This window comes from Entelurus aequoreus, linkage group LG20, assembly GCF_033978785.1.
Source record: "Entelurus aequoreus isolate RoL-2023_Sb linkage group LG20, RoL_Eaeq_v1.1, whole genome shotgun sequence".
NCBI classification, from domain to species: domain Eukaryota; kingdom Metazoa; phylum Chordata; class Actinopteri; order Syngnathiformes; family Syngnathidae; genus Entelurus; species Entelurus aequoreus.
In genome coordinates this window covers 25613806-25631707 of record NC_084750.1, presented here as the reverse complement: position 1 = coordinate 25631707, position 17902 = coordinate 25613806, and the positions used below count along the sequence as shown (strand labels likewise).

Genomic DNA, 17902 nt, shown 5'->3' with positions numbered 1-17902 from the left:
TGCCGCTAAGAAAAGGCGTTGAAGCTTAAGGAAGGCTATGCAAAACGAAACTAAAACTGAACTGGCTACAAAGTAAACAAAAACAATGCTGGACGACAGCAAAGACTTACCGCGTGTGGAGCAGACGGCGTCCACAAAGTACATCCGAGCATGACATGACAATCAACAATGTCCCTGCATATGCAAAACGAAACTAAAACTGAACTGGCTACAAAGTAAACAAAAACAAAATGCTGGACGACAGCAAAGACTTACAGCGTGTGGAGCAGACGGCGTCCACAAAGTACATCCGAACATGACATGACAATCAACAATGTCCCCGCAAAAAAGGATAGCGACAACTTAAATAGCCCTGATTGCTAAAACAAAACAGGTGCGGGGAATAGCGCTCAAGGAAGACATGAAACTTCTACAGGAAAATACCAACAAAACAGAAAAAGCCACCAAAATAGGAGCGCAAGACAAGAACTAAAACACTACACACAGGAAGACACCAAATAAGTCTCGGCGTGATGTGACAGTACTTTGAGACCAGAGCTATAGTGATGCATGGTTGGTTATGGTTTGAATTCTTATCACACACTTGCAAGAACAACTTTTTATTGTCAATATCAGCTGCTGAGTTTCAGTTTTCTTGTTTTCTGCTGGTGGTGTGCCTACACATTTTTTCAATTAAAAAAAGTGCCTTGGCTCAAAAAAGGTTGAAAAACACTGCCTTAGTGTATTATTTTGGTCATTGAATTTTCTTTTCATGAATGGGGATTGAAAAATGAGCCATTGTTTTATTTTAATTGTATTTTAAAATACAAAAAAAACTACATTTAAAAAAAAAATGTTGATACAATTTTAATTTAAATGAAACCTACAAACAGTTGCTTATTTTCATATTCCGGATCATAAATTGTTATTGATTGGGGTCCGTGTACCTTCTGTTCATTATATTTCCAATTCTGAAACGCAAATCAAAAAACAAAATGATGTCCGTTTTTAGATTTGTATTATATATGGCAGATTTTAAAACAAACACAAAAGGGTTGATTTTCATTCAAATATTGCCATAAAATTTGATTTTTGTGCTGTTTTCCTTTTATTGATTTTTATTTTTCCAGATAAACACAAAAATCGAATATGTGTTCATCCAAAATGCAAACATGCGTGGTTATCTGTGTGATGACAAATTGAATCGGAAGCAGTATTTTAGCATGTCCTTTGCGTTTAGCATGTTTTTAGCATAACAGTAACATCTTTGTTCAGCAGGAGTCCTATTGTCTATTTAAGAAAGTGTCATTAAATAGTTGTCCAACTTTTGTTTCAGAAATGAAAATAGAAAAAATGGCCCAAAATGTGTTTTTTGATTCGCATTATGGAATTCGAAATATAATGAACAGAAGGTACACGGACCAATTGGAAATAACAGTTGTATCCTTGTGTATGTGTATGTCAATATAGGTCAATACAGTCTGCAGGGATACAGTCCGTAAGCACACATGATTGTATTTCTTTATGGGGGAAAAAAAAAAAGGTGTCGTTGAGGAGGGAGGGAGGTCAAAAGCGTCCATCATTGAGGTGTCCTCAGGGGTGTTTTTCAGAACAACCTGGTCCTATTTCCACAGCGTCAAGGCCATTCAAGGGAGTCAAATTGTAGATTAGGATGTTTGTTTTCCGCGAGCAGACAAAACAATGACTTGTCTGTTCTATTCGTCCATGCTGGGTGCTCTCAAATTCAATTCAATTTTCCTTTTCAGCAAGCTTCTCCATGATGTGATCCATCTTGCGATTCAGTTCAGAAATCGCCACACCATCCATTGCGTCGAACAGCCTTTGGGCTCCTTGAGTGGCTGCCATCGTCTTACGAATTTGACGATACACCAGAGCAATGCCCAGCCCAATCAGCAAGTGCCCCGCGATCACGATTCCAAATAGGTAGATGTCTTCTACGTCCTTGATAGAAAGGACTGCGAGGCACATGATTCTCCATTTATCCCAGGAATCCAAAAATGGTTCCATCAGGGCAGCCAGGCTCCCCCGAAACTCTTTTCCTCGTCGAAAAGATTTTGTCAATTGCGTCGAGAGTCCAGCTGTTCATTTCCATGTCTGATGTTTAGATTTGAGGACAGCGCAAAGAAAGAGGCTTCAAAAAGTTCAGACAAGACAAAAACAAAGAGAGAAAGCTGGGAGAAGAGGGAGCGGAAAAAATGTGACCGTCCTCACCAGAGGCAAGACAGAAAGATATAATTTTGCTTAATATCTTGCAATAATACAATACACCAAGACAATTTCCTTGTATGTGTAAATGTACTTGGCAAAAATAACGATTCTGAGAAAAGTATTAATTTAATATCTACATTTTTTAAAGTCTTATCAAAGGAAACAAATACATCGACCATTTGAAATATAAATTATATGTTGGAAATATAGGACAAAGCGACAAACTCCCTTTTATCTTGAGATACATTTGGTATATTGTTGCGCTTTGTAGTCTTTTTGTCACCCAATAAAACGCCTTTAATCTCGTGTATTTGCTTGAATGATATATTTTGGGCAGCACGGTGGCAGAGGGGTTAGTGCGTCTGCCTCACAATACGAAGGTGCTGAGTAGTCTGGGGTTCAATCTTTCTGTGTGGAGTTTGCATGTTCTCCCCGTGACTGCGTGGGTTCTCTCCGGGTACTCCGGCTTCCTCCCACCTCCAAAGACATGCACCTGGGGATAGGTTGATTGGCAACACTAAATTGGCCCTAGTGTTTGACTGTGAGTGTGAATGTTGTCTGTCTATCTGTGTTGGCCCTGCGATGAGGTGGTGATTGTCCAGGGTGTACCCCGCCTTCCACCCGATTGTAACTGAGATAGGCTCCAGCGACCCCAAAGGGAATAAGCGGTAGAAAATGGATGGATGGATGGATATATTTTGGTAGTAGTACTACTTAATATGCGATCACTGTACATCCTTTGGACTTCATTTCCCACAAGCCGGCAGATCTCGTTCATTTCCCCGCGGGCCGGCACAATCTCGTCACTCGCGAGACTTGCAAAAAGTAAGAGCGGTGCGCGCGCCTGCGCACTAGCGTTCCAGCTGGAGGAGGGAGAAGGACAACGCAGCGAGCAAAAAACACACAATGGCGACGGCGGCGACCACGGCAAGCGGGCCGAACACCGGCCCCGTCGGCGGCGGGACCGCGGTGGGCCGCAAAAAAGACGGAGGCCCCTCCGCGAAATTCTGGGAGGGTTCCGAAACGATATCGCAACTGGAGACGGTTCGCCTGTGGATCGGGAAGCACTACAAGAAGGTGAGCTAGCTTAGCTTGTTGCTCATTGATTCCTATGAAGGCCCCCGGCGCGTGACAATGAAACCTCACATAGCCTCATCTTTTCACTTCAAACTTCTCATTTAACCTTTGATTTGCTGCTTTAGACTTACATCTGATTGCAACTTTCCGTGTATCCCCCGCAACTATATATGAACAAGTACCCTGGCCAGTGACAAGCTAACCTGGTAGCACACACTAGACCAGTGTTTTTTAAACCTTTTCGGAGCTAAGGCACATATTTTTAATTGAAAAAAATCTGAGGCACACCACTAACAGAAAACATTAAAGAATTGAACTCAGCATTGACAATTAAAAAATCGTTCTCGCAATTGTTGAATACGAATTCAAACCATAACCAATCACTATAGCTCCTGTCTCAAAGAAGGTGTACTGTCACGAACTGTCACACCACGCCGTAATTTATTTTGAATGTTTTGGTATTTTCCTGGAACAGTTTCATGTCTTCCTTGAACGCTATTCCCTGCACCTGCTTTGTTTTCACAATCAAGACTATTTAAGTTGTGCGGACGCTATCCTTTTGTGGGGACATTGTTGATTGTCATGTCATGTCCGGATGTACTTTGTGGACGCCGTCTGCTCCACACGCTGTAAGTCTTTGCTGTCGTCCAGCATTCTGTTTTTGTTTACTTTGCAGCCAGTTCAGTTTTAGCTTCGTTTTGCATAGCAATCCCTAAGCTTCAATGCATTTTCTTAACGGCACTCGCCTTTTGTTTATTTTTGGTTTAAGTAGGGGTGTAATGGTACACCAAAATTTCGGTTCGGTACGTACCACGGTTTAGAGGTCACGGTTCGGTTCATTTTCAGTACAGTAAGAAAACAACAAAATATAAATTTTTTGGTTATTTATTTACCAAATTTGTAAACAATGGCTTTATCCTTTTAACATTGGGAACACTATAATAATTCTGCCCACGTTAATCAACATTAAACTGCCTCAAGTTGTTGCTCAGATTAAATACAATGACAAAACTTTTCTTCTACATATAAAAAGTGCAACATTAAACAGTTTCAAGTCATCTCATCATTTATTACAGCATTTGGGAAGCCTGTAGTTGATTTTTATTATGTAAATGTTATATTTTTATCAACATGTGATAGCAGGGACCCTGCAATTCAAAACTAGGCTGCTGCATTTCTAATGATTAATGTAACTATAGCTGAAAAAATGGTACAATAGCAATAGGAGAGACTATTCATCCCTGAACACAATGGAGTTCATGTAGGCTTAATGATGCAGTTACATTATTATAACAACTATCAGAGACAGAAACTCTTCATTTAACATAATGTTCTTTTTTGCTGCTTGAGCTGTGCTTTTTTGCTGCTTCAACACAGCTCAATCAACACAGAAAAGGGTATAGTGAAATAACAGACAGACAGGGCTTTGCTGTCCGTAACACACACACACACCGCAAAATGAGCTAACGTTACGTTAAAAGCGAATTAGCCTTCACCTCAAGCCAGGACTGCGAGCAAGCTGAACTGCCTTTTATATTTCTAGAAGGTCAACGGGCTCATACTGATGTTACTTGTAGTTGACTGGGAGGTGTTTATTATTATTTGGGGAGAGTCCGCTGCCTGGGGGGACAATGCTGGGTGCTGTGTAGAGGACTGAGAGAGGCAGAAGGAAACGGAGGCGGCTACTTAATATGTTCGTGTGGAAACTCGTTCGGTACACCTCCGAACCGAAACCCCCGTACCGAAACGGTTCAATACAAATACACGTACGGTTACACCCCTAAGTTTAAGCGTTAGATACCTTTTTATCTACACGCTGCCTCCCGCTGTCGTCTGCATATTGTGATCACAACAAAGCAATTAGCTACCTGCTGCCACCTACTGATATGGAAGAGTATTACACAGTTACTCTGCCGAGCGCTAGACAGCATAGACCAGACCTGGGCATTCTGCGGCCCGCGGGCCGCATCCAGCCCTTTGTGCGTCCCTGTCCGGCCCGCGTGAGGCCAATTATAAATTACAAAATACATTATAAAAAGTATATCGAGTGTGCAATACAACGGTGCTGCTTTTGTTTTGAAAATCGTTGTTTGTATTACTTCCGTGTGGACGTATGCGTGTGCGTGATTGTGAGTGAATGTGAACAGCTGCAATCACAAATTACAAAATAAAGTTCAAAAAACGTCTGTCGTGCGCGCGATATAACTGTGCTGCTTTTATTTTGAAAAGTATTATTTATGGGCGTGTGTCCGTGTGTAACCTGCGAGTGAAGGTGCACATGCAGCGACAAGTGATGCACGGTTTACACCCGAGACGCTAAAAAGAGAAAAGTTGATGACGAATGGCGTGTTTTCAACAAGACATGGACTGCCAAGCAACGTTCCCTCTAAGGTGCGTGCCTGCGCAATTGCGCACTGCTCAAACGTCCGCTGCGCGCAGCAAATATATGCCGCGCACCAAATCAAATCCCATCTGAATTCTAAACAAAATAAACATATTTATTCTATGTAATTTTGCAATGCAAATTTGAGTGACAGTGACAACAAGCGGCCCTAATGGTGTTCGTCAACACCATTCAATTGAACACCGTTCAATTATTGTAACGTCTATCGAGATGCTTCGAGGACAGGAATTATATTGATCACTTTATTGAGCCAAACTGTTTATATTTGGACATAACCACACCAAAAACATGAATAAAACACTTCTATCTCGAAAAACTAGTCATTTTCTGCCGTACAAACCAGGCCAAAACCAACTTGTCATCTGTCACCAACACGCATACGGATAAACCACTGGTGCGTTTATGGCCACACAAAAAGTCGGACAACTCAAACACCACACAAAGTTACACTATGACTCCTCAGTCATACGTGTGCTTATTTTACTGTCATTTATTATTAATGTTAATTTATTTATATTAGTCATGGAATGCTGTTACACACACTATGTTGAAGTATTACTATTATTATTAATTATTATTATTATTATTATTATTTATCTTACGGTATACATCAAAAATAATATTGAGCAAAATGTAATTGAAATTTTGTCGATGTGGCCCTCCAGCAGTGCTCGGGTTGCTCATGCGGCCCCCGGTAAAAATTAATTGCCCACCCCTGGCATAGACATTCAACAACGGCACATTTTTTCGGATTATAATTACTGGTTTTGCAAAAAATATTTTTAACCCAATTAGGTGAAATTACATAATCTCCCACGACACACCAGACTGTATTTCACGGCACAGTGGTTGAAAAACACTGCATTAGACATTATTTACATCACATTAAACATGTCTTTATTAAATTTACAGTTGTTTTGCTCAGACTATATTAACATGTGATCATGTAGAAGCGGAAATGCGTCTGATACCAGGACGGGGACAGTAGACAATTTCCCGATACCATTATTTTGGTACTGGTACCTAAATGCTTTTCGATACCTTTCAAAATAAAGGGGCCCACACAGTTATTATTGGGTTCATTGTAACAGAAAATCTTAATGACAAATTAGTGCAATCAAAGAACCATTGTGGCATTAAATTACATGATGAACATAGACAACTTTTCTTTTAGTTTTAAGCAAACGGGTTACAATGGCTCCTGATTTGGCTGCTGATGTATGCATTAACATATTGTCATTTCTTATTGTTTTATGTTGTCAAAATTGAGTGACAAGCGGTTTGAATCGATTATTAATATGCTTGTTCATTTACTGTTAATATCAGCTTACTTTTGGTTTTAACATGTTCTATCTACACTTCAGTAAAAATGTAATAAGTACTTGTTTTTCTGTTGTTTGATACTTTATGTAAGTTTTGGGTGATACTATAGGTCCAATAACAAATAGTTACAGGATTAGAGTGTCCGCCCTGAGATCGGTAGGTTGTGAGTTCAAATCCCAGCCGAGTCATACCAAAGACTATAAAAATGGGACCCATTACCTCCCTGTTTGGCACTCAGCATCAAGGGTTGGAATTGGGGGTTAAATCACCAAAAAATGATTCCCTGGTGCGGCGCCGCTGCTGCCCAGTGCTCCCCAAGGGGATGGGTCAAATGCAGAGGACAAATTGCACCACACCTAGTGTGTGTGTGACAATCATTGGTACTTTAATCTTAATCTTAATCATGCATTGGTCATAATTAAAGTTCTTCTGTGACCAGGGATGTATTTCCTGTATTTTTAAACTATACATTTTTTTTAATTTTCTTGTGTTAATATCGATGTAATCATTATAGTATCAACTAGAAACGGCTCTTGTACTTGGTATCTTTACAGTCAATATTTGTGTACATCCACCCATTTGTTTACATTAAGGAGTGCTAGCTGTTAGCGGTTAGCTATTGTATCCTCCTACAGTGTGTAGTGAAGCATGTTTAGCTATTCCTCATGGTGCAGGGATGATACTTGTAAAGAAACATAGTTTATTTGTCGCTATGGAGGCAAAGGTTGGTGATTTAGTAGTAGCTAAAACACTGTAGACGTTTGTTAGTCGCTAGTTTTGCTTGAAAAGTGTTACTAGTTTCAGCTTTCTTACTTTTGAAGCCAAAATACGTCCATTCTCCCTCTGCTTCTTTCACACTGTTTCCGCTTGTAATTAGTCTGTGTGTGTTGACCCACAACATGTGCCTCGGCTTGTATTACCAGCAATGTCGCCACGGCGTGTCATCGTGGTCATGAAAAAGTGTTTTTTCAAAGGCAGCATAGTATCATTTTAATTTATTAGTACTGCTGTACTTTATTAGTACTGTTATATCGTACAATCTGTCCCTAAATTGTATGTTTCAGGGATGTACGCTTGGCTTTTTCACTAGGTGCACCGCAGGGTTTCCTCTAAACTGCAAAGATACCTGTGGCTGTGGGGGCGTGGTTATGGATATAGTCACAATGACGTTATCAAGTAATTTGCATAATTTGCTATGATGATATGATTTTCTGTAAAAAGGCTAAAAAATTTATACATTTAAAACAAATCTGTTTTTATTAATTAGTATTAACTTTTTTTTTTTTTGTCGTTTTGCCATATTTTCTGCTGCTGCTGCTTTTTGTACAAGATCCTTTTTTTTTTCAAGTGTATATAGACTTTTGATGACTTTTTTTAAATTAAAAACAACAACAAATATAGCATCTTCTTATGGTGTTATTATAAAATGTACTCGTGTTCTGAGACTCTACTTCTGTCCCTGACAGCAGCGAGCTGTAGCGAGCATCATGTCACACTTGCTTCGCGCTGTTGCTCTACTTTGACTTTCTCTTCTTAAAAGCCGCCACTGTCCTCTTAATATTTGCACATTTTGTGGATGGCTGTCCGCGGTTATATCTGCAATATATATAACAATTGCGTACATATCGCAGACGTACTGACAACGGCGTGCGTTTTGTTTACATCCAGTTTCGTTAGCATTCGTCAATATTGCGCAAATAATAGGCTATATATATATATATCAATTCGTACTATAGCGACCAGCTAATGTTAATGTTTTATGTTAGTGTGGTTTGGATTAAATGTCAGTTTTCCCATGTTTACAAACACACCGTCTGTGCCTGAAAGGTGATTGGAGGAAAATGAGGAAGTGGGGTCACGAGGCGAAAGTGTTTTCACAGGAGGTTAAACCTATTGGAATTGTGCCATTGTTTACCATAAGATTGGTAATAAATGTTAAAATTAGCGTCAGACTTTGTGTGATTTCCTCTGGACTACAATATATTATATTACTTTATTTAATTTTCAAGTAAAAAAAAGCCCTTATTTTCAAGGTGTGGCCGTAATAAAAATGCCGTGGCGGTGCGCCACTTTCAATTACATTAAGGGGAAACCCTGGCACCGGTGCTTTCCTAATGAAAAATTAGTAGCACAGAAAAACATTTGGATCAATATGAAGTGTCCTAAATAACCCAATTGTATTATACTCAAACGAAATTCAAAGGACGTACACAGTAACACACGTGCACTCATACATATCAACACAGTGCTATTACAAGGCCTAATGCAACCCTCTATTAAACATCCCTCTTCCACAGCTTTTTGTAGTCAAGGCATACTACGTCATAATGACTTGAAGCATTATATCCTTACCACTTAGGGCTTTTAGCGCGTAAAGACGTAACTAATACTGGTAACATAAGCTAGCTGGTGGTGTTTTTGTTATGATTTGTGTTTGAAAAATGTACCTGAGAGCAAGTTGCAAACAGCTGTGTCCTTTTAAAAAAAAAAAGATATTTCTTTCTAGTTCTCATATTCTTTTTTCTTTTTTTTTTCTACAAATGTATTTATTCAATTTACTGGTGGTATGGTATGTTACGGTTAAAATAACAGATGTATTGATTTATGTTGTAAATGTATCTGAACTTAAACAGTTCTAATAAAATTGCATTTTATAACAACATTAATAATACCTAAATAAATTAGTAACATTCTAATGACAATGAGTACCAAAACAATCAATAGAAGTGCTGACACAAACAAAACATTCTTAACCACAATCAATGTGCTTGTTTTGATAAGAGTAGTACAAATGATGCATTACATGAAATTGTCATCTGAAAATTGCAGACATTGTATGTGATTATAAGCCACAGCTGGAGAAAAGTTAACTTTTTTGGGAGGAATATGACGACTTAAATTTGTACAGGCGATGTTAAGGTAATATTGCCAGTCTGATCAGTAGTACTGGAAGCAGAAAATACAGCTGCGATACTAGTTTGATGACCAGCAATAATTGTTTTATCCAGTGGCATTTTGGCGTTCTCCCTTCCCTGCTTACTATCTCGTCAGAAGCAGCATGTACGCGCTAGAGGTGGGGGAAATGATTAAATCGATTTTTAGATGCATCGCAATTCAGACAGGGACGATTATAAAGTCGATTAGTAAACATCGATAATCGGTGTATTTATTGTAAATAAAGTAATGCAGACAGTTCTAAAATGTTCTGGATTGCAGCGAGCCACCTTGCCGAGAGATCCGAGCAGCTCCTTTATTTTAGGGCACTTATGTTCCAGTTATGCACACATTTCCATTAATTTAATAAATGTGATGGGAATTAATCTGTTTCTTATTAAAAATGCACTGTTTTTAAAAGTTGCAAATGATAAACACTTATTTTAGTCAAACGAAAATAAATGTAAAACCGCATTAATGTACATAAATGAAAGATGCATCAATAATCAATTTTTAATTGAATTGTAGCTCCCAAATCGTAATCGAATCATGGGGTGCCCAAAAATTCCCACCTAGAATATACGCAGACGCTGTCTTAGTGTAAAAAACCAGCGACCGCCATTCAAAGTATTGTAACATTCCAATGAATGAAGGCACGGACAGATTCCCAGTAGCCAACCACTACACTGCCAACGAAGTATGTTTACCTATTTCATCTCTTTGCCTCTGTTAGCTATTTACACGTGTTCCTGTGCACTTACGGTGCGTTCCATTTACCTGGGAAGTCAAAGCCTAGAATGAAGTCACAGCAGAGTTATGAGCTTTACAGTTACGAGTCGTAAATCAAGATGGCCACATTTTTGATGGCTATTTTTGCGCTTGCCTTGTCTGAATGTAAACAACTTATGGGAAAATCCAGACTCCATATACCACATGCTGAAAAATGTGCTTACGCTACAGTCATGTTATCATGTATAAACGTCCAAAAATACATCATTCATGGCTGATTTAGTGCGACAAAAACTAATCAGAAGTGCTAATAACGGATATTACAGAAGCTTGTATTATTTACATTCAAAACAGCAATCTTTAAAGGGGAATGGCACTTTTTTTTAGGAATTTTGTCTATCGTTCACAATCATTATGAGAGACAGGAACATCCGTCTTTTATTTATTCTAAAGATGATTAAAAGAACGCTTGAAAGATGCGGCTAATTGTAGTCACTGCTGTTGCCTTCAAAGCCCCCCCTAAAATAACTTCAAAACCCTTTATCAACGTTTTATATACACACTGCAAATTAGTGTGTATATATGTGTGTGTGTGTGTATATATACTGTATGTATGTATATATATATATATATATAATGTAGCAACAGACACGTTCAAACAATATGTAATGTATACAATATTTACCATATTTTGGTCATTTTAAGCATTGCCGTAACTTCTTTCCTCGCAGCATTTATTTTCATTTTCCATAGCAGCGCAAGTCCGAATTCCGGCAACAAATGTGTGTTCCTACTTCCAGAAACAAACGCTTGTGTTTTCTAATCAGACTTGGTCATCGAAGACGATGATGGCTATTTTGGGACAAATAAGGATTTACTACCTTACGTTTTTGAAGCTGAATATACTGAGGATGAACAGCTGGTTATGAAAGCGAGCCCGAATAAAGGGTGAAACGGAGCAGACGGAAGCCGCAAGAGTGAGGTCGGCTTGACTTTGTCAGGGTGTAAATGTGGAACTTGGAGCCAAGCTATGCCGACATAAACGGAGAGTTTCCCCAAAATAAACCGGAAAAACGCCCCAAGCCCGGACCAAACAATCAACTGTCCATCTCGTGAGTCACTATAATACTGATCATGATACATGCAGCATATCATGCTTGTTATTACAACTACTACATACGCTGTGTGTATAAACAAAACATGAAATGACACTTCACAGATACTGTAATATGAATGTTCAAGTTTTTTAGTCAATACCGATTGGTGTCCCATGGCATTGTGTTGTGCAATCCAAACTCGAAAGTGATTTGAGGGCTGACGGAGAAGCTAGCTTACCTCTTGCTGTAGCTAGCTCACGGGTAATACCTTAGCATGCCGATGTGTTACTACGCTGGAAAAAGAGTTCTTTGGTGTTGTCTCTTACAATAAAAATGTCGCTACAGTTTGGTTATTATACGGGTTACGGAACGTAAATGAAGTATTATTGGCGGTTTTTGAATGCGTTTTTAAAGTGATTTAGAGGTGAGAACTGATTGCTCCCGTTAGCGGCTTTGCTAGCCACCCAGAACGAGCCGATTATTACAAAAAAAGGTGCAGTTCCCCTTTAAAGCCGACACTGCGGTGGTGAGAATGTTTTGACTTTCTGACTAGGAATTCCGAACTTGGGGGGTGTTTCAGTTGAAAGTCCGACTAGGAACTCTGATATTCTGACTTCCCAGTACAAATGGAACACACCATTACTACTACTTTGTGGAATATGGGGGCCTATTTATTAGATTGAGCACTGCTGCCATCTAGCTGCAGGCTTGTATATCATTCTCACATGAATACTCGAGTGTAGACACAATAAAATAAATCTCTCTCCTGCTGGCCCCAACCCACTATTTAAGAAATACTGTATTAGATGAATGTCTACTGTGGCGTTTGTGAAACACAGCTGTGTGTGTGTGTGTGTGTGTGTGTGTTGGCTGGCAGTATGTCCAGAATGACTCCCCCTCCAGCAAGTCGCTGGCGGGCCTGGTGGTCCAGCTGCTTCAGTTCCAAGAGGATGCTTTTGGACGCAGAGTCAACAACCCTGCTCTCACCAAGCTGCCGGTATGACATCCCAGCAAGTTTTACCGTGCTCGCCTTTCCAGCAAATTATGTCTTCTAGTGTCCTCACTGTTGTCGTCTCCCTCAAGGCCAAGTGTTTCCTGGACATGAAGGCAGGAGGCGCTCTCTGTCACATTCTGGGCTCTGTCTACAAGTTCAAGAGTGAGCAGGGCTGGTGAGTTTCACTTTCACTTTATACACGCTCGGCTACCAACACGGAGACGTTCCCAAAATGTTTTTTTTTGTCCAATTCCTCGCAGATTTTGGCCAATCAATGTCAGTTTCACCATTCAATTGTGTCTCTGAGCGGCGCTCAAATGTGCACGTCAGACTCTAATCAAAACATATGTTTGTTTCGTGTGTAAATGAAGCAAGAACAGCAACGGATAACAATATTTTAACTGTTTATTACTCCGATACAATTGACGTCCTCCAGCATACCTTCTGGTTCCTGTCTACGGTGTTAAGCCTTTTAGATAATGTGCTATATAAACATTGAGAAACACCCTGCTCTCGAGACTTTGAATGTACAGTATTTTCTGGATGACAGAGCGTACCGGTATATAAGCCACATCCACTAAATTTTAGAAGAAGAAAACAGTGTCCATATGCTAGCCACACCAGACTATTAGTCGCAGATATATACGTTGTGAAATGAGTTATTTACACAGAAACATTTTTTAAATGTTCTTCTTCTTCGTTTGGATAAATATGTTAATTAGAAGTGTAACCACTTCCACAGCCAACTGACCAAGCTCTTGTTCACAGCTGCCAGACTACGATTCCCAATAGGATGGCGGTATATGGGAAAGGATGTTATGTTGTGGTCTGCAGTCTGCTCCTCTGCGCCACACTCACATGCCGCAGATGAAGCCATACCCTATTTGTCCCATAGTTGAGCGGGAGAGTCCGACGCCAGTGCGAAGGCGTTTAAGCCTGGCTTCATCGGGCTTGTAAATGTTTATACCTTACCTTAATACCTTAATTGATTCCAACCGGTGTCTGTAACACGGCAAACAGAAGGCATCGTCATGGACCCACTGGTTGCGGGAGCTAGCTCTCCAATCAACAACAGAGACTCAGTAAGCCGCGGTGACGTTTTGGTGAATTTACAAAACTGGAACAATACAAACAGAATGCCATTGTAAGTTAATAATACTAACACAGACACTTGTAAAGGTATTAGCATAATAGCTAATGCTAACAACGCTAGCTTGATTCCGTTGTGATAGCACATAACAAATATGCATTAAAACAGTCCTTCAGACATCCCACATCGGATGGTGTAGTACAGGGGTCACCAACGCGGTGCCCGCGGGCACCAGGTAGCCCGTAAGGACCGGATGAGTAGCCCGCTGGCCTGTTCTAAAAAATAGCTCAAATAGCAGCACTGCCTCTATTTTTTTTAATTTTATTTAATTACTAGCAAGCTGGTCTCGCTTTGCCCAACATTTTTAATTCTAAGAGAGACAAAACTCAAATAGAATTTGAAAATCCAAGAAAATATTTTAAAGATTTGGTCTTCACTTGTTTAAATAAATTCATACATTTTTTTACTTTGCTTCTTATAACTTTCAGAAAGACAATTTTAGAGAAAAAATACAACCTTAAAAATGATTTTAGGATTGTTAAACGCATATACCCTTTTACCTTTTAAATTCCTTCCTCTTCTTTCCTGACAATTTAAATCAATGTTAAAGTAAAAAAAAATTTTTATTGTAAAGAATAATAAATACATTTTAATTTAATTCTTCATTTTAGCTTCTGTTTTTTTGACGAAAAATATTTGTGAAATATTTCTTCAAACTTATTATGATTAAAATTCCAAAAAATTATTCTGGCAAATCTAGAAAATCTGTAGAATCAAATTGAAATCTTATTTCCAAGTCTTTTGAATTTCTTTTAAAATTTTTGTTCTGGAAAATCTAGAAGAAATAATGATTTGTCTTTGTTAGAAATATAGCTTGGTCCAATTTGTTATATATTCTAACAAAGTGCAGACTGGATTTTAACCTATTTAAAACATGTCATCAAAATTCTAAAATTAATCTTAATCAGGAAAAATTACTGATGTTCCATAAAATCTTTTTTTAATTTTTTCAAAAAGATTCGAATTAGCTAGTTTTTCTCTTCTTTTTTTCGGTTGAATTTTGAATTTTAAAGAGTCGAAATTAAAGATAAACTATGTTTCAAAATTTAATTGTCATTTTTTTCGTGTTTTCTCCTCTTTTAAACCGTTCAATTAAGTGTAAATATCATTAATTATTAATAATAACAAATTGGCTATTTTCGGCAATTTATTTAAGTGTGTATCAAACTGGTAGCACTGCACATTAATCAGTACCCAAGAAGTAGCTCTTGGTTTCAAAAAGGTTGGTGACCCCTGGTGTAGTAAGTACAAATAGTTATGGCTATATTGTAAAACTTACAAATGTTGCTTGGGGTGATGAATGAAGAATCCATGTGAATAAGAAGACGGAACAGTACTTCTACTTCCGGTTTAAAGCACTAAACAGAAGGAATTACTGAAAATGTTCACCCAGCAACACCCACAGTAAGGGAACTCATCCAAATATGGTGCCATACAGCAAACAATAACGCACCTTTTTAGTGTCTGTTGAAAACTATTTTTTGAGTTCAAAACTTTATGGCTGTTAGCGAAAAAATATCCATAAATTAGCCACACCGTTATATAAGCTGCAGGGTGCCAAGCGTAGGAAAAAAGTAGCGCCTTATGGTCTGGAATTTGCAGTATTTACATGTTTAACATTAGTTTATTCAGGGTAGGGCAGGAGACTACGGTCCATCCAGACCCACACCTCCCGCCACCTGAACAGATTTTTCCCCTCGGCCATCAGGCACATGAACAATAACTCCTAACAGTAGCTCCTTTGAATTCCTTCTAAGTCTATAACAAGATCTGATAGCTCAGTTACAGCTCTTGCTATTACCAAATCTGTGTTATATGTGTTTTATGTTGCACGATTGCACCAAGAAAAATTCCTAGTTTGTGAACCCGTTCTCAAACAATGGCAATAAAACTATTCTGATTCTGATTCTGATTAAAACACGTTCTTATTTGCAATGCTGACCTAGCAAAGAGGCAGTTAACCCTAACCCTGCCATCTAGTCTACTTTTGGGTTTGTGCGGTATAAGATGAGTAGAACATCAATACAGTATTTGTTTTCCTATTTTTGTTGCAATGTCCTTTTTGGGGTTAAGGTTACAAGGAATATTTTAAACTTGCACAGCAAACTCATAAAATCACAAGTTGATTAAGTGTTATTGGGGGAATTTTTTAAGCAATTTTCTGAAAAAGCTGTTGCTAATTCAGACATTTTAGTCTGCAACAAAAAGTTCTGCGAAAGCCCTGGAGGGACTGTCAAAGCGGGTTTCATCACGATGTTGGCTCACTGTTGCCATCCACAGGCGGCGCTTTGACCTGCAGAACCCCTCTCGCATGGACAGGAACGTGGAAATGTTCCTGAATGTGGAAAAGAACCTGGTGCAGGTATGAACTTGTTCACACCTTTTATTTTAGTTTTTTGCGTAAGTGGTGTGATTGAAATGTTCCGTGCTTCCAGAATAACTGTCTCACCCGGCCCACCGTCTTCTTGTCTGCGGACATCGAGGCCAAACAAGCCAATAAGCTCAAAGACGCCATCAAGAGACACCAGGTGAGTGTCAGCTGACCACTTGCGCAATGACATCATGTTTTGCTTTTTCTAGAACACATCTTCTTTTGTTTAGGGCTCCATCTCTGAAGACAAGTCAAAGGCCACCCACCTTATCTTCCCATCTCCATCGCAGCTGGAGGAAGGTCAGATTTCCTTGTCCCTGCCGTGTCTATTTAGTCTTTTTTTTTTTGGTAGTTTAATCATTTCGTTTGTCCTGCAGAGGAGTGGCTGCGCCCCGTCATGAGGAAAGACAAGCAGGTTCTGGTCCACTGGGGGCTCTATCCAGACAGGTGAGCACTGCGGAAGCTAACAAGCATTGCTTACGGACAAGGTCTCATGCATTCTCATGTGTCTTGTCGTCAGCTATGACACCTGGGTGTCAACCAGTGAGGTGGATGGGGATTTGGAGGATCCCCCCAGTGCTGACCGACCGTGGAAGGTGAGCATGAGACCAAAGGAGGGGAGACGGGTTACTATTCAGCGACTCGAAGTGGGGAAAATGCAGATATAGCGTACATCATTAAAGTACGTCCACATGGCGGACATGCTGCCTCCGACCCAGACAACCTCGTACATATGGCTTATGGCATCACATCACCCGATTTCGGCCGCGCCATGTTCCGGTGATTAAAGTAGATCTTTTTTCGGCGGTCAAATTTTCTGCGCATCACTGGTCAATAGTGCGCAAATGATAAACTCTATAGAGTGGGTACGGAAAGTATTCAGACCCCTTTTTAAATGTTTTACACTTTGTTTCATTGCAGCCATTTGCTAAAATCAAAAAAGTTGTTTTTTTTTTCAATTTACACTAGCACCCCATATTGACAGAAAAAAACAGAAATGTTGAAATACTTGCAAATTTGATAAAAAAAACTCAAAAATGACATGTACAAAAGTATTTAGATCTTTTGATGCACCTTTGGCAGCAATTACAGCCTCAAGTCTTTTTGAATACGATGCTACAAGCTATGTCTATGCTGTGCTTAGTAACATCCAAAAAACTGGAAATTATTCAGTAGTGAAAGCTTTTTATGCATATTGATAATCAAATATAACACTATTTTTAATATTAATGTTCAATATATTGATTAAATATGCATAAATAATGAATTTGTTAATCCAGTTGTAGCCCCTGGATTGTAATCGGATCGTGAGGTGCCCAAAGATCCTCACCTCTGAGTGACATTGATCACCATTGGCGTGCACTCATACTTCGACTCCTCCCTTCAGGTTCATGCTAAATGGGTACTAGACACCGACAACTTCAACGAGTGGATGAATGAGGAAGACTACGAGGTGGACGACAACAAGAAACCTATCAGCTTCCGCCAAAAGATCTTCCCGAAGGAGGAGGAGGTAAACGCAGAGAAGCAAAATGTCTGAAATGGTCGTTGCTTTTTGCTGCTTAATTATTCTTTCTTGTGTTGGCAAATGTCCTGTTGCATCGAGAGGCCATTT

The 17902-nt window shown here is 39.3% G+C and overlaps 1 protein-coding gene across 3 annotated transcripts in view; it reads left to right on the top strand.

Annotated features, from left to right (window-relative positions):
* The first annotated feature begins 3048 nt into the window (after nt 1-3048).
* Nucleotides 3049-17902, top strand: part of smarcc1a (SWI/SNF related, matrix associated, actin dependent regulator of chromatin, subfamily c, member 1a) — a 29002-nt gene continuing 14148 nt past the window's right edge. For all 3 annotated transcript variants that reach the window (XM_062029751.1, XM_062029750.1, XM_062029749.1), the window contains exons 1-9: nt 3049-3285; nt 12650-12769; nt 12856-12941; nt 16197-16278; nt 16352-16444; nt 16518-16587; nt 16665-16734; nt 16808-16883; nt 17675-17800. In XM_062029751.1, the coding sequence (XP_061885735.1) occupies nt 3115-3285; nt 12650-12769; nt 12856-12941; nt 16197-16278; nt 16352-16444; nt 16518-16587; nt 16665-16734; nt 16808-16883; nt 17675-17800 (894 nt within the window). In that variant the 5' untranslated portion in view covers nt 3049-3114. The remainder of the gene's footprint in view (nt 3286-12649; nt 12770-12855; nt 12942-16196; nt 16279-16351; nt 16445-16517; nt 16588-16664; nt 16735-16807; nt 16884-17674; nt 17801-17902) is intronic.